We start from the raw sequence: 23,695 nt of genomic DNA, 5'->3' as shown, positions 1-23,695 counted from the left end.
CTCAATCTCCAGTGTAATCACCTAGCTTGGTCATCAATACTTTAAATGTGATGGAGTTTAGACAATGGCTGTAGCTGAAAGGTGTCGACAATACTCACATATTTTTTACTTTGGTAAGATTTTGAATGCAAGAGTTTTATTTGTAATGGAGTATTTTTTACACAGGTAATTTTATTATAAAAGTAAAAATCTAGCTCTTCTTCGAACTTTACAAAATTCACTTTTCGAAATCGATTAGCAGAATTTTTAAAAGCATGTTTCTTACAATTCCTGCTCTTATAAATGTGTAACTGGTTCCAATTCAGGGCCGCTCCTCTGTACCTAAACTTATGGTCTGACATTGGCGCCAGCATAAGAAGCAGCAGGCGACACGATAAAAGAACATCTTAATCATTTAAAGAGAACACTGATTTGTGATTGCCCCAGGTGTGGATAAGACAAGGCTACGATAGTTTAAGACTTGCTGAATGATGGCGTAAAACAAGCAGGGAGCTGCCTTTAAAATAAAGGACGGTTGTAAATTATATGAGAGGACTGGAGCCAAAAGACATTGCTTTGGCAAAGTAATGAAATAAAAAGAAGAGGAGGAAGAAAGTAGTGCCCTTTGTGACTGATCTTGAGCTACTACTCCTATTCTACTTATCCCCACTTGCACATACATTAGTATTCCAGTTCTATCAAATATGATCCCAACAATATTCTATTCTATTCTATATCTACTAATATATGTGTTTGAGGAAACATATTAACCCTAACATGGACAATAAGCTTGATTTTAAATGCTACCCTGAATATACATTTTTTAAGATTATCACTTGGCAGAAGTGTACAACAACTTTTAATGGAGTCAGTGGCATTTACGATAGCTTTTGTTTGTGTGAATGCAGCATTGCTGAAGGGCTTCCAACAAATTGTGCCAGAATATCAACATTTTCTGAAAACCCTCATCAGAAAGGGGAAACCAGAAAACCAACAAAGCAATTATCATATTAACCAGAAAATGTGCATTATTAACAAACATGCACAGCAAAGACGACACACAGTGATATGAATGTGAGTGGTTTGGAGGGCTGTGAGAGAGGCAATCCCTCCCCACATCCATCACTCCTGCCACCCATAAGCAGGCTCTGACAGGGTTGAAGCAGAAGAGCGCATGCTACATGAGCCTTTCATTGTGAACCACAGGAGATGTGGACCCATGATGCATCAGCTGGAAAATGTCATCGGTTTCTGTCTTCCATTACATTCAGTAGGTCATATAATAGAAGCATTATTGCATTGTTTTAAAAGAGGATTATAATTAAGTGTTTTACTCATGCCTTTCATGACATTGTTGTAATATAATGAAGTCATCATTTGACGGAACGCGATTTAGAAATCTTGAGCTTAATGGAAGTTTTCTGGTAGTGACCAAATAAAGCAATGGTAATGGAATGAACTTCATTTAATACGTGAAGGTCATGATCGGTGCCTTCTAAAATGACCTTAAGCGGTAAAGTTTCCGCAACAAAACTACTTGGTTAAGATTAGAGAAAGGGGAAAGGAAACCACCTTTGCCTGTCCGACCAACCACCCCCCCTGACGTCCTCACTACTTGTCAGGAGAAATGGGGACATTCTCTTAGTAGGGAATCCAATGTCTTCAATACTAAAACTGTTGGTGGCAAACTTTACACATGGAGAACATGGTGACAGGGATTTCATTATAGTCAGTGAATTCAGCGAATTCAAAGTGGGACATTGTCTGCCCTTGGCGGCAAATTTGAGGTGCCATATTATTTGCGCCTTGCAACTCCCAGACAAGGACATCTGTTTTCTCTTGGGAGTAGCCAGTCCTAACTTGACTCTCCATTTCACAACTGAGGACACACCATGTAGGGAAGAGCTCTGGGGTTTTTTTCAGGGAAAGAGAGGGGCTGATCTGATAGACCAAGATTGATGCTAGACCCTAAAACTTCCTCTGATAATGTATACTTCCTGATCCCAACCCACTCCCAGGTGAGATGTAAGCCTCTGTCCTAAAACATACCATCAATAATCACCTCATCTTGTGTGCCTGTGTGACATTCACTGTGCCTCCGACTATGTGCGGCTGATTTATTTTAGTTATTTATAAGACCAGACATTTTATGTAAAAACAAATGAGGGTCTGAAGACAAAGTGATATTTCCATTATATCTAAATACAATAATATCTTGGACTTTTTCATATACCTTGGCGACTTGGACAGTAATGAATACTTGTAATAACATTTGGTATTGTGAACACACATACACACATATAAAATTGAATCTGGTGATATTAAAACAGTCTTGCACAGTATGCACATTACAGCATTACTGCTCATGCTCCTATCTGTGGTGTGTTGTAGTCTTAACTTTAAGGCTTAAAGGCTCACTCTACTAGGTAAGAATTTTGAAGATATCAAAATTGTATTTCAAACATGCATTCCCTTGAGGCTTTGCTAAAATGGGTAATGTGCAATAAAGAATAACATTTTGAAAATAAAGATGAAAAAGTATCAACATTTTACATTTAGTGTTTTTTTAACATTATCATGAAATAACAGATATTTTGTAATTATATACTGTACAGTACAGCAGTTTGAGTGTCTAACAGGACATACAGATACTAATAAAGCATTCAGGGCAACATATATTTCAAAGCACTGTTTGAAGATAGTGTACTCTGAAAAGTACTGTCCACTGTCCCCCAGTACTAACCTTAACCCTTACTACATGTTTTAATATATCCTAGTAAGTTCTCTCAAATAAATCCAAGCTGCACAGGGAATTAACTTTGTCACAACACTCTAAATTGGGCCTTTGGGGATAATTTTCCTTCAAAACCACCTACAGTATACAGAGATTGAACTTTGAGTAGTTATTGTCATTATCTCAAAGCACTAAAATAATTGTCCTTGAGGAAATTAATTACCTTTGTGCACTGTTTCACTCCAAGTGGAAAGTGATTTAGAGTTAATGAAAGCTGAAGCACTGTCATCTCTTCCCATCGTCCCTCATTTTTCAGACTAATAAAGTCAGATGAATTGGTGGGTCACTGATAGATACCCAGAGTACACCATGTTTGTTAAACAGATTATTTGTTTTGTTCCTTTCTAGACAAAATGAAAACAAGAACAAAGAAACCCTTGAGTTATTTCTGCCTCAGCAATCCTGTGGAATTGGAGTATATAACATTATTTTGGTCATGCACATGTTTTACCTTACACCTGCAAAACAAGCAGCCGTTTCCATCACAATGAAAATTAGTAATGTGAGGAGATTGGTCAGGGGCCGCTAATTGCATTAACTTCAAAGATTAACATACGATTATGAAGGATGTGACAATTCACGTTGTTATCAGAGCAAACTGTCAAAGCAATTAAAAAAATCGACCATCATTGTATCCCAAAGCTTTTGTTGAACTCTGATTCAATGTTACTGTAGCATATAAACAGTCTGAGGAAAGTTAGGGAGGTTTGAAGCTGAAATTAGTATGAGATGTTAATTGGCTGATAAGCTTCACTCCCTCCAAATTGCTACATAACTGCACCAACCTCCATTAACATATTAAAGAACGCACCCTCACATTATCACACACGTCCATCACTGAAACAATCAAGCACATTAGGATATTTCAGATTCAAAAAGAGGGGAAAAGAATAGGTTGTCATTTCAAACAGCACTCTAAGTTGTTGAACCAAACTGAACTGCCTTCAAGATATTTTACACAACTTGGGAGAAAACAGGCTCATGGACACTGTCCTCTTTTCCCTCCTAATGTACTGAGCCACTGCACTGCACCCACACCCATTTCAGTTTGATCCTCTTATTTGTTGTGAATAGGGCCCATCAGCCTGAGGCTCAAGAATGGAGGGGTGAAATCCTCCACTTGCAGTGCCTGTTGTGTTTAGTAACCGAGGGGAAATGAAGGTGAGGTGTAGCCAAGGTGGCCGCAGGCTAGGGACGACGGCCAGGGATAAACTAATTAGCCTGGACTGTGTCGAATGGAAGAACATTAGTGGGGTTGAAGTTACTAACAGCTAGCAGGGCATGAGCTTTTATAACCAGTTGTGTTTGGGCAGAACATGTGGCAACTGTTTATATATATTATACATTTTTTTATACAGTATAGTTTCCATTGTAGATGGGGGGATATATAACCCTGAAAGGCCTTTTCCCATTACAGACAGTGAATCTTTAAAACTGTTGAAGGGACATCTAGAACTGGAAATAAGGTAGATCATTACTATTTTTACAATTATTTATTCCTACACTGATCTACATGTGCATTGGGCCGAACAATATATAAAAAAATGTAAATTAAATAAATGGCAATCATCTTGGATAACGGTAAGATCTTATAAATGTCTCTACTTCATAAACCCTGTAAGGAAGGCTGCAGTCGTGAATCAGAGTTTTAAAAAGCACAGCAACCTAATGTGTATGTTTACAGATTATAAAAAACTGTTTTTATTCATGGTTGATATTATCCTAAATAATGCAAGACTTGCACATAAACCAAAGATAAGGCAGTAAAGCACTGTGGTCTTTGCAGTAAATAAATAAATATTAAGTATCAGAATTTTTTTAAACAGGATTTTAATCGGTGTCAGTGCATTCATAATGTAGCAATTAACATAAAACTTCAAATGTTCTCGTTATACTACCATTATTGTGAAAAGCAAAATAACCGATTTCATCATAATATGTCATTGTGAAATGGAAGTATTTATTAGAATTCTGTTGTTTGTTTGTTTCGTTTGGCGGGGCTTTATTGGGCTCTCATCCCTACTTTTGATGCCAAACATACACCCTTGTGTTAAGAACATCATTGCTCTGAGCAGGTCATGGAATTAAGTGCAGAGAATGAAGCAGGAGTGCAGTTGATTGAGAGTGGGCAGCATAATCCCATTTATGAACATTTACTTAGGCAGTCATTAAGGTGTCTCTCAGTCAGTTGCCTAGCAGCAGGGGCCAGCTTCCATTAGTCACACCTCTGATGTTCTGTATTTCTCATTAGTAGGTTGACAATAAGACACATAACCTCCTGGAGAATGTGATGATTTACATTTGTGTTATCCATGCTTTATTGAGAAAGGTGTGATATTTATATTTAGTATCTTCCATCATCTAGTTGTAATTACGTGATCTACTTCTAGGGACAAATTGGATCTTGAAATGTGCGATACTGTTTAAATTAACATGCTCTTCGATGCACAAAATTCTTCTGTGATTTATCTTGAAGTCCAGGTTTTATTTCAAAACAGATCTTGATCGACCTTTTCAGAAGACTGCGCTGCATTTTCACTCATATTCAAGCCACACAGCTGGCACAAGTTTGATGCGATGAAAGAATCCAAAAGGCCAGATCCTGTTTAAGTGGCATTTTGATGACATTTCTTTGGCCTGTTTAACCTTTGGTGAGTTTCAGTTTTCTTGTGCATTACATCTTATCAATGCAGACCCATTTCTCATTCCCTACGCCACCAAACACTATATTTCTTATGACTTCACACTGGTCTCTCTACAGAGCCGGCTGGATAACTGGAATCACAAATGCATCACTACAGTTGGAATCTAGAAAACTTAAATGTGAATTCACAACTGTTGATTTAAGTAATGCATTCATGGACTGTTTTGAATTTGTGTGAATGTTAGTATCCCACACACTGTAAGTAAGCAATTGATCTTAATTGTGCCTGCTTATACAAGGCTGCAGGCTGTAAACATGATGTAAGCCTGCTAACTCCATAGAGGAAACAGAGGGGCTTTCTAAGGTTCATCTCTGAGACTGAATGTTTTGGACATTTAAGTATGAATAATGTTTTGTTTGGGGGAGAGGGGGATGGTATTAGAAGTAAGTAAAAGACAAATGTGTTGATGTCTAGTGAAAGATATGGTTTTATATGCTTGGTGTGTGTGTGTGTGTGTGTGTGTGTGTGTGTGTGTGGGGTGTGGGGGGGGGGGGGACAAGATTGAAAGAGAGCAGCACTTGTTTATACTTTTCAAAAGTTGAGTCATTGTAAGCAGCCAAGTAAGAAGTGCTGAATTCTGGAGATAAGGTCGCTCTTGAGATGGCAAGGTCGTTCTGCCAGTTCACCACTTTGGTCCTGACTGAAATATCTCAACAACTGTTGGATGTATTGCTGTAAAATTGTGTCCAGATGTTTACAGTGCCAAGAAGATCCCCTGACCTTTTCTCTAGCAACACCCACTGGTCGGGGTTTTCACTTGTGAAATATGTCAACAACTACTAGTTGGATTGAGACAAAACTTTACAAAGAAGTTCATGTTTCCCGGAGTTTTTGTCACAATCACTTTGGTGGTGCCATTACCTTTCTTCCATTACCATCAGGTTACTATTTATGCTTTTTAGTGAAATGTCTCCAAAACTGATATATTGATTGCGATGAAATTTGGTGGTAGGGAAGGGCGGTATATATATATATTTAGTTTCATCACAGTCACATTCGGCATGACATGGATTTTGCAATACCATAATTACCATGATAAACACACACACTTTTTGGTTTAGCACACACACACACACACATTTAAGTCTAGCACATACACACATAAACACACACACACAGGAGATCTACTAGCAACAATACCAGATGAACTACATAAATTCCACACAGTTTATACTGTCTATGATAAATTAGCATCTACCGCCATTCCATTTTTGTAGTGGAGCCCCTTGCTTTTTATTTTGACGGGGCATGTTAACAGGCTAGAGCAGCTTCAAGGCCTTTTTGAGCAGCGTGGCTGCAGCTGCTGACAGCGCTCAACAGATCATTTTCATGGTCTATTTTTGCTGGGAAAAGATACGAAACACACACCGAAAAACTAAAATGAGCTGCCCACAGCAGAGCCGCGCTGGTCACGGTCCATGTGTCTTTTGTACCGTACTGGTCCAACAGCTTCCACGCTGTGTATTTTCAAACTCCTTCTTCAGGTTGGCCAAGAAGTAAAAGTTCATGTCAGCTTTTGGTTTATTAAAAGATGTAAAATGTCTTAAGTGTAATGTTATTTTAATTTGGGCTGTGTTGAAAAACTTTAAATTCATAAAACAACAGTTAAAATGTAGTTGTTTTGTTTTTTTCTCCCATTAAATATTCTTTATTGCTGAGATCCAGGTTGCTCAGCAATACATTCACTCACAACTCAAAACAACAGCATGGCTACTAGGTGACTTACTGTGAATGAATCTCATTACATTCACATTGTGGGGCAGGCTACTCATCCTAAAATATGTTCCTTTACATTGACAAACACAGTGAAAAGAGGTAGAAATATGTTTTGAGTTCAGAGGCCCTTTAAATGTTGTAATAGTGTGATACAAAAACAAAAAAGGTACCATGATAAACATTTTTGGTCATATCACCCACCCCTATCTGGCACAAATCGTCAGCAGAAAAATCCCATTTGTGTACAATTCTAGTTAGCAAATTACAGCATGGTAACACCCTAAACTAAGATAGTGAACATGGTTAACTCTATACCTTTTAAATATCAGCATGTTAGCATCGTCCTTGTGAGCACGTGGGCATGCTGACATTAGCATTTAGTTTAAAGCACCTCTGTGCCTAAGTACAGTTATTCTATACATGTGAACATGGTTGGCTCAGATTTAACATCACATATGTCATATGCACTTTTACTGCCCACACTGTATTAAACTATAAACCTTACCACTCAGCACATCACAAGACACAACCTAAAACATGAAACTTTCCCCATTATTGTCTGCCTCAGTGATTGCCTGTTCAGGCAGGGACTCAGTCTCCCTCAGCGAGCTACAGAACCTTTTCTTGGCTAGAGCTAATGCTACAAACCATTCTCAGCAGCTAGTTGGCTTGTTTTCGTAGTTAATGAGGCTTGAAGAGTTTTAGGAATGAGAAAAGTAGAGCACGTTCTTACGCCTCACTTTTGCAGAGAGAAATGGACACTGTTCCGCTTCAGCACAAGGTCGTACTTTGCTTCAGATTTAATGAGACACCATGTGCATATTTGGGCATTAAAATAAATGCTGTAAGGCAGAAACAGGAAGCCAAGAGAAATTTAAGATCTACATTTAATATTAATAAAGGGTGTCCCCGACTTTTGCTCAATGCATGCTAAGGTAGTCTCCGGTCTGCACAATCCTCAACAGAATAAGCTTTATTATATTGTACCTTAACAGTGATGTATGGAAAAGTAAATAATCAGATTCAGTCGGATGGTCGTATATCCCCACACTTCTTTTTGAAAATGTGCTCTCTTCCTTTAGAGAGCCACGTGCATGTGCATATAGGACAGTTGTTAGGTGAGAAGTATTATCCCCAATGTATGCAACAGACTTGTACCCAAGTCTAGGCCAATAGAAGAAGGTGGACACAATAACACCCATACAATAGATTGCGATTGAACAATATAGTCCAAATATTACACTCACTTTGTGATTTAAGTGATGTTGAATTTCTGTTGAAACTGTGTCAAACAGGTGTTGACTAAAATCTCTGGTAATTATTGATGCTGTTTGTTGTGTCATTTCGATAACAGAAACTGTAATGTTTAGTGATGTGTTCTTGTTATTATCTTGTTCATTGTGGACCAAACAGCCTCCATAACAGCAAACAATGCCCCAGGTAACCTACCACAGCACTATGCTACCTCGAGACCATTATTCAACTCAACCTCAAGTCTGTTTCTTGTTTCTTTTCAGTCAGTTCAAAAGATTGTCTCCATTTCCCGACACTCTCTTTCAATAGCACCTTGCCTCCTGACCTTCAGTCCTTCACACTACCACGTCATGCAAAAGCACTGCTTGTTATTCTAATTTCACTCTTATTGGTTAATGTTGTGGTATTTTTGCCGTTTTCAATGCAAACTGATTACACATTTGAAAAAACAGAAAAGTGGCTTACTGCATGACAAAGCCCAAATACTGAGAGGTACAAAAGACAGGATAGGGAGCAGGTTTGTTAAAGCCTATATCAGCACAGTCTAAATCACTATGTGCATGTGTGCGTGTGTGTGTGTGTGTGTGTGTGTGTGTGTGTGTGTGTGTGTGTGTGTGTGTGTGTGTGTGTGTGTGTGTGTGTGTGTGTGTGTGTGTGCGTGTGCGTGTGTGTGTGTTTGGAAGCCCAGTGAGAGGCCTGCGGTTGGACTGAAATCAAAAAGATAAATGTTCCGAGGTTGACTGGCTGACACACCTGCAGTGTAATGGGTTCATGATCTTACTTTGTTTCTCTGCAGAATACTTAGCTGATTCTCTGCACAGAGTGACATCCCAGAGCCAAGAACAAGCTGTCAGCTTCACGCGATAACAGAAAACTGGAGGTTAATTTGCAACAATAGGGCCAGAAACCAATTGTTGTTACTTTATCAATAATTGCACACATACAGTGCCCACAAATCAGCAGATGCAACTTGCATAAATATACTAATTAGTTATGTTGTAAATCTGTGTGGCATGCAGGGTTCAGTATTAGAGTACTTGCAAAACTATGTGTCAACCCTGGAAGTATTTTTTGGGGTACCATGACAGCGAATCCCTACCAAAGTCCTCCACTGATTATCTAAATTGACTATCAATATTTGAAGAGTACTCCCATTAGCTTGTTAGGCTACAGTTTGCGTCTTAGCATTGCATTACTGCATAATTACTATAATAAAAAAATATGCAAAACTAATTGTATTGTTAAGTAAGATATAATTTGTAAATCTGCATATTTGGTTACAGTACTTATCTCTCCTGTGATGATGGGGCCTCTCAAAGCTTTAAACTAATCATTACTGTTAATTTCAAGACAGAACCCATAATCTAGTTGACTTTGTAATTGTTGAGTTTACTCACATAAGGCAAAGTCGCATAAACATACAAACATGAATTTTTAATAGTAATTATAACAATACAAGACAAAGTTGTTGGCTTTATGTCCTACAGCCAGTATAACTACACTGATTGTGAGCCTCACCAACTGTCAGTAAAGGTGGAAATACTGTATATTAGAGATGGAAATAAATGTATGCTAAATTGAATTTCCAATTTTACGGGTAATGTCTGTCTACTTGTTTTGTTATGTTTGTTTAATGACGCTATAATGCCTGGGCAAAATGCAGAGAAAAATTGATCAGTGCTCTAGGTTAGCATTCACAAAGCTCAATGTACAGTGTTCAGTTTCTGCATGAGTCATTTCTAACGGCTCACTTGAATGCTGCATGAGATGCTCTTTGATTGCCCAATTATGATAAATCATATGGAGCATACTGATGTGTCACAATTACCGGTAATAATCCCTTTACTCAAAAATACGAATGCTGATGAAGACCGATGATTACTGCTAATGATAGGTGTACATGATATCCTGTATATTAAATATATAATATATTGGATGTTGACATTGAATTTAAACATAACAGAATATAAGTACTTATATTCCCCTAGGAAATTAGTTTGTGGAAGTGGTAATCATCTGCTGAGCTGAATCAGACAGATCCAGACGCATCTTGTTATCAATGAGTAGATGATGGTTTAAACAATTGGCTCACTCATTAAATGCTTGGCCTTGCTTTCCCTGAAAGGGTTACTGCGCCAACTTTACATATTAAAGTCTGTTTACAGGTAGAGTGCATATGTGAAAAAAGTTGTGGCTCCAGAGGGAGCTGTGCAAAATCTGATAAATAACCTCAGGTGATGTTACTTGAGTCAGTGTTTGTTGGGACTACAAGTTTGAAAAATCTGGGGGTGTAAAGTTAGAAAGAAGTGAGACCTCTGTCACTGCTCCTCATCACTGCTTTAGGCTAGCAGCTCGAGACTACATTAGCCGCTACCAGCATCCCACATCCAAATATCTGACCGAACTGCTGGTGACCTGTTGTTATTATGGGTAATGTAGGCTTCATGTTTTGGGAGGGAAGAGGAATGTGTGAAAAAAGACAATATCTCTAGTTCTGCTTCATTGATTTTGATTTTTAAAACTGTTTTGCAATGTTATACAAATGCAATGCAATATGCAAATATTATATTCCATGAATACAATCATTTCTTCTCTTTATTCTTTTCTCTCTCTTTATTTTAAGTGAGGCATACCACCCTAATATAAAATGCTGCAAGAAACCCTGGTTTTTGTGACACAATGCTTAGCTTTCATAAAACATAGCAGTTTTTTAAATGTATGATGAATACAATAATACACTTGCTACAATATAGTAATTAATCTTATTGAAACCTCACCAGCAGTGGTGCCAATACCTTGCAAACTAATGGCACAGCCTGAACCATTATCCCAGTAATGAGGTGATGTAATTAATCCTGAGTAGTAAAATATAAAGTATTTAACAACTTAACCACTTTTGGACATGGCTCTAAACCAAAACTTGGGGGCAAAGCTCTCGACTGTTCAGGTAATTATATTGACAACATTCTACTTTGCTGAGGTCATCTCTTCCAAGATCTGAGTTCAGTGCTAAGAGGTACTGGAGAAGTCAATTAGCAAGGCTCAGAAAATCAAAGTGATTTCCTCCCATGGATGATATTCAGAGCCGTTGAATAGCAACAAGCAAATTGGCTGCACACACCATTTCATTACTGTGACCCCATGGATAAGCAGCTTTGTCTCAACCTGGCTGTTGGAGGGCCTCTTCCCATGAAAGCTTCCATGCAGAGCTTTGTTTGACTAATCCATCCTGCAGAGTGTTTCCTGCGCTTGAGTGAGGACACCAAGGTTCTCAGAAGAAGAAACACAGTCTGTGTATTGTTAATGTGTCTGGTCTCGTTATAGTGTCATTTCTTAAATGAAGGTTAGCTTTTTTCAGGGCTAGAGCAGGACTGCAGCAATGACCAGACAATACACAGTTGTTAGGGCTACACAAATTTGGCATGGCAATATACTTTATTTTCTAAGATATATATTGCGATAGGAAAAAATCCCGGAATATTCACATTCAATTTTGTAGGCTACATTGTCAGGTTAAATTCATCATTGTGGATGGTTTGAGAGTAACATAAAGAGGCTGTATATACATTTTGTGTTCTAGTAAAGTATGTAATACTTTGTAGTTGTGGATTTCTTCTCAAAGCGCAACTCCGTGGATAAAATCACACAATGTGACTATCTCCGTTTTTTGCATCAGAGGCCGTGGGCACAGCCTCAACAGACTCACTGGGCAAGCCACTGATTGTTTTAGACTTGGTTAACTGCTAGCATATTAAAAAAAAAGGCCTGTACTGCTTTTCATGTCTTTCTTTTCGGAGAGGAAACTGTCTTGACAGCAAGTGTATTTAAAGACTTGAAACATCTTTCAGAAAGGCTGGTAAAACAAGATAGTTAAGCATTGCATGTGGATAATGCCATCAAGTTAGGCCTACTGGGAACAACAGACGTTTTTTAGATGCCTATTTGACGTGTGAGGGTGACTCCAGTCATTACGAAGCTCAACCCTATTTTAAGTGCACTTAAGGGCCATTATTCAAAACAAATTTGTCATAACTGTTTTTCGTGATACATTGGTCAAAGCATTCGCAGTGTCTCACTCGCACGCAGTTTATCGGTTGTAGGGAGTATGGTTCAATGTGATATATCTATGGCATGTTCGGATTCCATCAACACATTTTCTTGTAAGAATATTGTGTGGCCCCACAAAAATTGTAATACTTAAATAGCCATTGAATATGACTATTAAGCATGCATACATCGCAATATCGAAGCTGAAACAACATATCGTGCTGCGGTCTTTCATTTACTCACTCAAGGACGTCAGGAGGACGTTAGGAGGACGTTGTATGCGAATATTGCAGCTTCAGCTTGCAGTCTGCTTCACATTTTGAAAGGGATTTTTATTGTCAATAAAGCTTTCATTTTTTATAAATTTCCATTGTTTTCATTTTGACCAACCAACAAAGATTATCTGATTTTGATTGATATGACTGACTGGCATTATGAGAAAGTGTGTGCAACTCTGTGTTATGTTACAGATCTTTAAAAGGAAGCTGGCAGACAACACTAAGTTCACACATGGGATGTTCTGATTAATCATTTTGCTGGACACAATGTTGCAGTGCTATAAAACCATTTAGCCATAACCTGATTATGTGTCTCTAAATGTGTGGTTTGATTCCATTTTGTTTTATTAAAAACATTAATAAAAATGTCATCCTGACAACTCTAAATGGCGTACATTCATTAAAGGCTCCTCAGTCTAAATTATTGTCTTGATTAAAAATATATTTTGTACAGACATGTGACAACAAAGAGATATTTTGTAGCTTCATTTCTCAACTGTACCAATTTTTTTCCGGAAAAGAGCCATGGGCTGAACATGAAGACATGCTGTGGCCACGGACAGATTGTGTGCTCTTCAAACTGTACCTACAATTACTGAAAATTACTGATGAAAATTACTTGAGCTATTACTGCATAATTTCCTTATATAATATAGAGGCAATTTAGCTTATCTTGTCAATACCTTGTTATATAATAAATAACTTTTTATAATGTTAAATAACCAAAACAACATTTTGCCCTACATCCTAGATTTTAGGTGTTAATCCTTAAGCACATGCCTATTGCCAAATATAAATCCCTATTTAACTTCAATTTAGTCTGTTCCTTTTCAGCATAAATGTTAATAGACATATCCTGCAATAATTTTCCTCTATCCCTTTGCTACTGTTTTATTAAAATGTAAAAATGCTCCTACTATATTAGTACTGTATATATACTTAGAAATGAAGCTACTCTGACTTAACTCATAATCTGTTTTTTAAAATTCACATATTCATCACAGGTGAAGTGCTAAAATTATTGCCAACCTCGCGGTCACCACATTGACATATTTTTTAAATAATGCATGGAGATCAAAAAGAGACGGAACAGTGGGGATCTATGAGGGAGGCAAATCTCCACCTTTGCGAGAGGAGGGAAACACTTTTCATCTGTCTGAATAGACGGCACGATCGCAGCTGTAGCCCGAGGAAATTCAATATCCCGAGGACAGGATTTTTTCTAAGTGAGTTTTCACAGTGTATATGTTTCAATATCTGACACAAAGTTCTAATTTAATAAATATATTGGAAAGAATAATCACAATGCACCAGGCCCGTGGATTTCCTCTTCACTTTTGCTACAGTGGCCTGTGGAAAGGTATGCCTCTTATAGCCTCTCCTTGAAGCTCACCAGTGGGACAGAGTTAACAGTGTCCAGGCCATACAGAGCCATCCATCCTGAAGTACAAAAGTGACACCGGGCGGCAGCCTGTGCCAGATGATGGAGGCTGCCACCAACTCTCAGCTAAAGCACCGCTGGACAGACCCCATTCCCTCAGTCCTCAGGGAATTACAGTCTTCCTGACATTCACTTAGGATAACACAGGGACATCAAAATAGAGGTTATTTATTCATGAACACTTCCAGGAACTGCGTGTCCACATGGTTTTAGATTTCATTAGAAACTGACATGCAACTGTCACAAAGCTTTCAGCTTCATCACTGGACTGTAGGGGTTACATCAATGTGTGTCCTGTCCTCACCAGTGTCCTGCCCTGTGTGTAATTTAGACTCATCTCCTGTGTAATGAGGGTCTTGTACCATCAGATGGTTACCGGGTCCTGTTGTGTCCTTTGAGTCGTGAACATTTATTTTATCCTGCGTAATGTGTCCTGTACTCGGAGGTGATGGCTCAATGTCATATGGTCAATGTCACGGTTTCTTCCATTTTTTTCCCAAACTAAAGGTAATGCACCCAGGTATGCAGCAATGCACCAACAAAGGCAGGAAAAAAGAAACTGCTTTCTAGTAAACATCAATGTAAAAAAAAAATGCAGGTTTCACTCTTTAACAGAAAAGATGCCTTTGCAAATGTTTTATGAGGAATAACATACATTTATCACATTTGGTAGAACTCCAGGATACACACAATATGTTTTGGTGAGTAGCACTTAATAAAAACATAACTTTTAATGGCAGCTTGTTTTATAGGTTAGTCATGGAAAACAAAAATTCAAGAGACAATGTACATAACATGATATTGGAGAACCCTGGGAAGAGGCTCATAAGGTAACTTGCGCCATAAATGCAACATGATACTTTGTGATATAAGAATATAACAATAGATGCAAACCTTCTCTGTATGCCATATTTTATGTTTAGCATTTTGGCACAGAGTGTCTTTTTTGTAACTAAAAAAGTTAACTAGTTGCTATTTTATGTTTCTATTTATGTCTATAGGATAATTTTACTATTGTTATTTCTCTCCATATTTCTCAATTTTTTTCCCAATCTCCCAAACTGAGGGTTTGAGGATAGAGGTTGTCGCATGCTATACTGATTGTAAAGCCTTTTAAGGTATGGTGATTTTGGCCTATATTAATAAAAACTAATTTGACTTGAGTGGACATGTCAAAAAGGAAAATTCCCCATTACTTTGGTGATGCCCTAACATTTCATCCAAGACCAACAGACAAAAACTATGAAAATCTTATGGGCAGCATGCCATGACATTTTCTGAACACATAGCCAGAGGAAAAACATTTTCCATTTTAGACACTTCATTAGCTTTCCCTCTGGGATCATTCTCACACCAAGATGTTAACTTTGCAAAACGAATATGCATTGATGTAATAGGCAGATTGTCATGAAAGTGTACCAACGTTCCCAAGAGCACTTTTGATTTGATCAGCCTTTGGCTTTCCTTTACATTGAAAACCTCAGAACAAACTTTATTAACATATATGGCAACCACAATGACTAGCAGCTTCACACTTTGTCTCGCTTATCTTATAAATTAATTTCAGGAGCATTATTACATACCAAGATACTCTCCACAGTGTTGGCTAATAGTTGCCAAGGCCCCAAGAACACTTAATGTATTTAGCAAGTTTACCTCTGCCAAATTAGTGTCGAGCGGGTCATAGCAGCCAAACTTCCAACTAGAGTTTAATGTCTAAATGGGGCCAAATCTCATCAGAATATTGCACTGTGTATCAAGTGTAACCTCTTTATTCAATTTATTCATAGTATAAATTAATAATGTTGGCTATTATATTATGCACAAAGGATAATGGGAATTACAAATCAGTCCGCAAACTCAAGTACTTTTTTTTTAGTTTGTGCTTGGCATAATTAAATGTGTTCAAGTTATCAATCAAGTTTGTAGACGCAAGACAGGCATACATTGTGACACTAACTATAATAAGGATGATGTATCAACATTTTGACTGAAGAAATTATTTACTTTCTTAAAAGTAGTATTAATGCCAGTTATGACAAAATGGGTCATTATAATTCTACAGTAGTTTATAACTTTAGAGCTGAACTGGGGCGAGTATAGCATAATGAGGACCTTTGAGATCCTATTTTGATGTAACCACTTGATGTCAGCAATGAATTGTGGGCATTTTCAAAATTTTACTTGTAAGTACTTCAATGAATGTCGGACATGAATAATAAATGTAAAGAATCTGAGTTTGTGGTGTCTGGGGATGCTAGAAGATTACCAGAGGTTTTATATATAGAGGCAGATATGTAAGTGCAGAACTGGTTTTGGATGTCCTGATTATCAATTCAATATTTTTAAGGTCAGAACATTTTCTATGTTGTGTTTATTTACTGTCTTCTGGATGAAACCTTAGGCTTGAGCTTTGTGAACCTCAGGAAGAAAAATGGCCTTGATGTTAACATCCAGCATTAAATAAATCTACACTTTGAAAGTCACACTCCTTGAACAAAAACCAACAGCACTGAGGCGACAACACCATAGTGTCTCTCTTTGAGGCAGAGTTTAGGAGTCACGCACAAAGACATGCTATGAACAAAGGACAATCCATCACTGTGTAGTGTCATACCAAACCTCCACACCTGTAACAGATCGGTGATTAGTGATAAAGTCTGACCCGAAAGTAATCAATAATTTAACGCTATTGATAAATGATCAGGTTCGAAGGCTATGTAAGTTGTAATAGTAATTATGATTATTAGTATTGTCTAAACAACATCAAACACTACTTCACCCACTGCACTTTCAGATCTAAAGCATTACAAATACAATGGTTTTATTCTATAAATGGACCCGCAATAATGTCTGTTCATCTCTTACCAAAACCAAATTTAAGGTATTTCTAAACCATAATTAAAAGATTTAGTTCATTATTTGACTATAGTGCAGACCAAATTACATTTAAAAGAAGGTCTTTTGTTTAATTTTAGTGCTTAATTAATCGATTTTGATGTACTATGTTAACTGTGACTCATCACTCTCCGATTTCATGTTAAAGCTTTTTTTGTTTGTTTAAAAGATGCCACAGTATCCACAGAAACATATATCGTATGTCTTATTTACTGTTCTTTCATTCATTAAAAAATGTGCTTGGTGCTTATTCTTAAAAATACTCACTCAGTATTCTGGGGTACACAAACAACTTTCAATATTGAGCCCAGGAATAGCTGTGTCTGTTGGTGTCTATCCCACTACTAACATCTGAATTATTTTATTTTCCATTGAAACCTAAAAGGACAACATTTCCCATCTGTGAGGCGCTTCACCTTGAACTAAAATGTTACAGAAAAAGAATGAATCTGTGAAATGCAGTAACTGGAGTAGAGTTTTCTGCCCTGTGTGTTTTTGACGGCTTACACAGTCCACTAGGAGCTGGTGAATTTGTAGGGACTGCAGCTTAGAGAGAATGGGGTGTTGTGTTTGGAGTCAGTCTTGGTTTAAGTTGAATGTGAATAAGGGATCGTTGGAGTGAATGAGGGGCACTGCGGCTCTCAACGTTGAGTGGAGAAGCTCTACTGGGGCAGGATCAAAGAGCTCAGTCATCCAAGGCTGCTGCTCAACCCAGACTTTAGTCAACCAACCACACACACTAATCTCTTGCCGGGGTCTCCACAGAAAAGCATAAACCAAACTGAACCTAATCAGCATCTACCATACAACAAGAACAAACTGAAAGGGTAATACTGGAGATACAATTGATTCAAAATCCTCTCCAATTCAGTCTGTTAACCTCTTAAACTCCTACACACCTACTGCTAGTTGTCAAAGACACTAAACATACTGAATTGAAGGGATGTATATAATGCTGAACAAGAAGCTTCAATTGATTTAAAGCATAGCCATAAAACAAAGAACATTTGAATATGTCTCCCTATGTAAGTTCCCCGTATGTTAGCTTCAAGCTAAGACAAGGACCACAATGACATCGATATACATTGTCATGAAGGGGAGACCATTTGTTCTGCTATACCTTAAATTTATTTGAGGGTTAATTTAAGGTGAAAATCTTATTTAAGTTAAATTGGTATTTCAAATCATTCACACAATCCTTTTGGGAGGAGAATTGAGGTGAGATTTGATTAATCCGGTCTCATCTGGAATTGGAGCCATTTGGAATTTAGTCGCCATTTAGAATTACGTAAACCTGTGCAATCCTAGTCACATCTGCAGTCATAACTGAATAATTTAAGAGCCAAATAAATCATTTCAATGTGCAACAATAAGCTGATTCGCTCCCATGAGCAGAGTTAATCTGTGCAGATCTTATGCAAATTTGGTGAAATTTGATACATAAATTCTTCGAGCTAGACCCGAATAAACAACCATCCGACTTGCCCTAGGAGTCATCCTTTTTAACTAAGATAGTGACATTTTAAATATGTAATACTAGACCAGAATTCAAAGAGATGTTAACATTTTTTAATTCAATCAAATTCAATCTCAAAGGTCTCAAATCCCTTGACTGATCATGAGGCATCTTTTATCATGGTTCATCCACTGCAATTAATCTTTAACAGATCTGATGCAACTCTCTGCCTCTTTCACACATCCAGTGTTTCTGTCTTTATCTCTGTCTCCGTCTCTCCGGCTTTCTCTCTCACGCACATACATACTGTAAATATTTATCTAATTTCTTCTCCTTAATTCAGGTTACCTCAGGGCACCCACTGAGCACAGAAAAAAACACTAATGCTTTCAGAGAGTAATAAAACAAACCTGTTGGGAGTGGTAACCATAGTGAGCCAAAGAAATGCAGACTTGCAACACTGCAGAGTTGGATTGTAAGTTTCTTTCCCCATACTGTCCATCAATTGGACTGGAATATGACCCAACTCCAAGTCCCTCTGGGAGAATATAACGCACACTGAGAGATGGGGGGGAAAGATTTCTTGGCCAGATGAATACCCAAACCTAAATTCTAGTGTGCAACAGTCATTTATGGCTTCAGGATTGCTCAATAATGCATCAAAACCGTCAGGCCTCCAGGGGAAGCAGTCAGTAATCAAAAAGTAAGTTAAGGTTTTCATAATAGGGCCCTATAAATAACTGGGGACAGAAATGAGGGCATGTAAAATTGATGAGGGATGATTCAAACCCCACGAGGTGGAGAGAGCTTAACGCAAGGAGAAGGAATGCGATGTTGAGTGGCCTGGCAATATGGGCATGTGAAGAAGGTGGAATTGCACAAGTGATTTGTGTCACCGGTGTCACTTTACAACTGCACAGATATTTGAACATTATTTTAGAGGCATCGTCTTTGAAGTGGTGCTATTAATGTAGAAATACATAGGCTTTTACTGCACATTTCAAACTATCTGGCAACGCTTGCATAACTATGGCTACCAATTAGTTTTTACAAAGAAGAGCAGAACCTTCTTCTAATTCTGTGTATTACATCTGTTCCAGAGAAAATCCTTAAAATGTGTTTTTCCTTGAGTGTTCTATACAATTGTATTATTATTATTTCTTGTAACCAATACCAAGATCTAAGATTCATTAATTCAATATTTTTTCAACTGTGATTCCATTTATATATATTTGTCTTTGTGGCCAATTGTCTACATGTGTCTGATTAAAAAAAGGCAACAGAGCACAGTACAATTATTTCTGCGTTCATTCCAACTTAGTTCAAGAGAGAGATGGCACACATACAGAAACATGACTTTTAGAACTTGAAGAATATGGGTTGAAATGAGCACCTAAAACAAAACTCCCACACATTCTTTCAAAAATGTAAAAGATGGTGTGCTTGAACTTCTGCATCTTCTGCAGCAGTTCTCCTGTGCGCCTCTCACTAACATCACTCTTCTGTGAAAAAGTATTTTAAAAGTATTTTGAAACTAAGGGCGTAATGAGGCCTATCAAAGCATAAACTTTAAAGAAACATATTCCCTCGATGTTAAATAGACTCAATCGGGTCATCTTTTATTGCGAAATGAGGATTCCATTAGGACTGCTTAAAGAAAAAAGATAGTTGTTGTCATATTGTCAAAATTAGATGGAAAACATGAAAAAATAAAAGGAAAACAACTAAAGGTAAACAATAATAGGGCACACAACAGTACAGAATTACTCTTACTATAGAAGGTTTAGTACAGTTAGCTTAAGGAAAGTCCGAATCAAGATTTATTTTCCCCCGATTACAATATGATTCCTTTAATATTGAGTGTGTGCGGATACCGAGGTCCATCCAGTATTTCATTTACTTGAATGCCGACTGAATATATATCCGACACATTAAATGATTGTAGCCTACTTAATCCAACACACCTTGTTTTTTCTATGAGCTTCTTGATCCAAATGCTGAAGAGCCTGGCTCTAAAATATTAAGCTTAAAGTTTAAATTAATGATATGATGTGAATGAAAGTTTTATTACAGAATGTGACTGAAATTGTCGTGACACAATCAGCTAGAGAGAAGACGGACCAGTCTGTTGGAGTTGTGTGAACTACAGAAACACTCACGTTTGCGTTACAGAGTGGAGCTTCTTCCCACACAAATCATCTTAGGTACAGTGAAGACAAAGCACTTTAACCCAACAACAGACAGGTTTAATTTTCCATCATGTTACTCACTGAATTAATTAGTGACAGCTGATATGACCTGCCACCAGCAATGGTTGTCATTTTAACAACGGTGTGTGCTGAATGAAAATGATAACCTGAATATATGTACACTGCTCCTTGCTAATGAGAAAGAGAGATTTGTTAGCATTTTGCCAACGTCAGTGTCTCTACTCTTTTACATTCACACTCTCTAATTTTCACTTGCATATGCAGGAAATGCTTGGACAGTTGGCTGACATGCAGTAAAGGAAAACAGTGTTGCAACACTAGCAGGCTGATGTGGAAAAATCTCAGTAGGAAAGAAAAAGGATCAGAATTTGATCCTTTATTCCAGCAGATATCGGAAAATTCTTAACATTGGTCAGGGCATCTCTAGTAACCTTGCATGCATAACATTGAAACCAATGATGCTTATCTTCGACATATCTCTCATATCAATCAAGGTTGTTTTAAATAACTTTCTAAGTCAATGCTTCGGACATACGTAGTTCAGAGTTTATATGTGAATTAATACATATTCACAACATATATACTCCAAACCTTCTCTTATCAGCCCTACAGTCAATGTAAAAAAATCCTACTGATAAACTAATATTGTCCTTTAAAACAAAAGCCATTGAATTCGACTCTAGCAGGGACATGCAGGTATTGTCCTCAGTTGTTTGCCAACCTGACAGATGGATCATTTACCACTCAGCAGTGACAGACTTGAAAGAAACTATTCTTGATTGTTTCTGGCCAGGTGGAACGCTCATCTCTCTTATTCCAGCTATATCCTTTCTGGTGCCGGTAGTCAGTTTTCAGTTTGTATCACACTTGATTTCACATAAAGAGAAAAAAATGAGTGGATTTTAGACATGCAGTTTTGCCAAGGCCAACAAAAATGGTCGTGATTCAACATTTATTAGCGTCACTTTTATCATATTGAAGGCCCTGCATAACCCTCTACCATCTGCACATAGATATTACTTCACATCACTTTGCAGAATCACAGATGTCTGAGATGCAGAAAAGGCTCATTGATTTTTCTGCTACTCAGGGTCACGGCTTCAATTCACTGATCTTCTTTAAACAGCATGTAAGACAAATTTGATATTCACTGTCAAGGAAAACATTTTGTTGATAAAAACTAGACACTTTTATGCTGCTTATGCTATGCTATGACTTTATAGCAGCTGGTATGCAAGACCTTTTTTTTCATCATCATCCCGCAAATATATATATATTTTTTTTTTAAACATGTCATCAGTGTTAGGAAGTTAAAGAGGTCATAATTCCCTATCCAATATCGATTACATATTGCTGTCAAAACATCTCCTTCAAACAACTGTTTTTATTCAAGTTTCTTGCAAAACCTACATTCTTCAAGATTACGTTTGAACACATGATGACATAATAATTTACCTTTATCCAATACCGGGCATGCAAACTCATTAAAAAGGGTCAGAGAGTAGCAAATATATTTTAGGATAGGAGATAACACCAATATATGAACTTATAATCTTTATCAACTTTAAAAGGCAACCAGATACTGCATTAGGAAAATAAAAAAGGTATAATTTCTGTCACTTTCATATCAAGGATGTGTGTTATGCTAACCACACCGCATGTTGCTAACAGCGTACGAGTAAAAGCTTAAAAGGTGGAACTTGCATTTTTAGCAGAGCCAAGAGCTGCTTTTCAAGTAGGGTGAAGTAAAAAACATGTAATTTATACTATGATGGTTAAACTGTGTTATTAATATGCAGTTCACGTGTGTGCCTGTGTCACGAGTGGCATGAAGACACTTTGACACCTTGATATAATAATGTGCACCATGAATTTACTTAACTGACAACTTTGCATTCAAGCATACAGAACGGCAATAACATTTGTTCACCACAAAGCCACATTAGTGCAGTCTTGTTCTGACAGTGTGTAAATAAATTCACAGTGGCTCCTTTGGAACAAGTAGTACATAGCACCATCACGTTGTGCAATGCTCCATAACGCAATAAGAAAAATAAAAAAGTCTAAGTCTGAGTGTTGAACAACTGATATGATAACTAGTTAGACTTGTGATAAGCCCTCATGAGGTCTGTTTGTATGAGCCAACAGAAAGAAAACTCACAAAAAAGTAATCAGTACTGAGGAAGAAGAGGACCAAAATGTATGAAAAGAAGAGATGCTCATACAGTATTATTAATAACAGCCAGTATTTTTTTAGTCGTGGCATCAGTAGTCTCCATTCACAAGTTTGACAGTGTTTGTCTAAAAATGATTTACTAAAAGTTGAAGTGTCTGGGATACAAATGAATATGTATGTCAGCAGTTTTAGCTTACCGTCAAACTTTTTATGCCTCGAGACAAATGTCGTCCTTATATTGCGGCTGCTCTCCTCGACCAAGTTCTCGAACTCCACTTTGCTCTCCTGGTTGAGTTTGTCCTCCATCTCGGATGTGCAGCAGGTGTATCCCTGGGGACAGACGCGCAGGTGCTCACCTGAGGGAGACAGAGACATAGAGCGCTGTTTTTTTACACACATCACTGCCACAGGATTCAGGTTTTTCAAAAGGCTGAGCTGAGTCTTTGATCAAAACTCTCCTGTGATTTTGGGACTCTCATCACCAAAGCTATCAAAGAGGGACAGACCGTAACAAATGGGGAGGGATAATATTTGTCGGTACCCTGCTATCGTGTGAAACAGAGAGAAACGTTGATATAGCAGTGCATACACCTCATGCAGGATTTTCATTATATCACAGTTCAAAGCACTGCTGCAATGGCAACTGAGCTCAAGTACATCAGTATCAGATACGTCAAATGAATGGCAGTGTATTCAGAAACTATATTCCTGTTTCTAGAAACTGTGAAGGCTATACCAAAT

The 23,695-nt window shown here is 37.6% G+C and overlaps 1 protein-coding gene across 1 annotated transcript in view; it reads right to left on the bottom strand.

The window, feature by feature from the left end:
* The window catches only part of LOC129104341 (glypican-6-like), a 126,020-nt gene that overhangs the window by 74,574 nt on the left and 27,751 nt on the right, over window positions 1-23,695 (bottom strand). The window contains exon 2 of the mRNA XM_054614980.1: window positions 23,152-23,310. Coding sequence (XP_054470955.1) covers window positions 23,152-23,310 — 159 coding nt within the window. The remainder of the gene's footprint in view (window positions 1-23,151; window positions 23,311-23,695) is intronic.

This window comes from Anoplopoma fimbria, chromosome 2, assembly GCF_027596085.1.
Source record: "Anoplopoma fimbria isolate UVic2021 breed Golden Eagle Sablefish chromosome 2, Afim_UVic_2022, whole genome shotgun sequence".
NCBI classification, from domain to species: Eukaryota; Metazoa; Chordata; class Actinopteri; order Perciformes; family Anoplopomatidae; genus Anoplopoma; species Anoplopoma fimbria.
The sequence above is the reverse complement of the archived record's forward strand: the minus strand, read 5'-3'. Positions and strand labels throughout refer to the sequence as shown.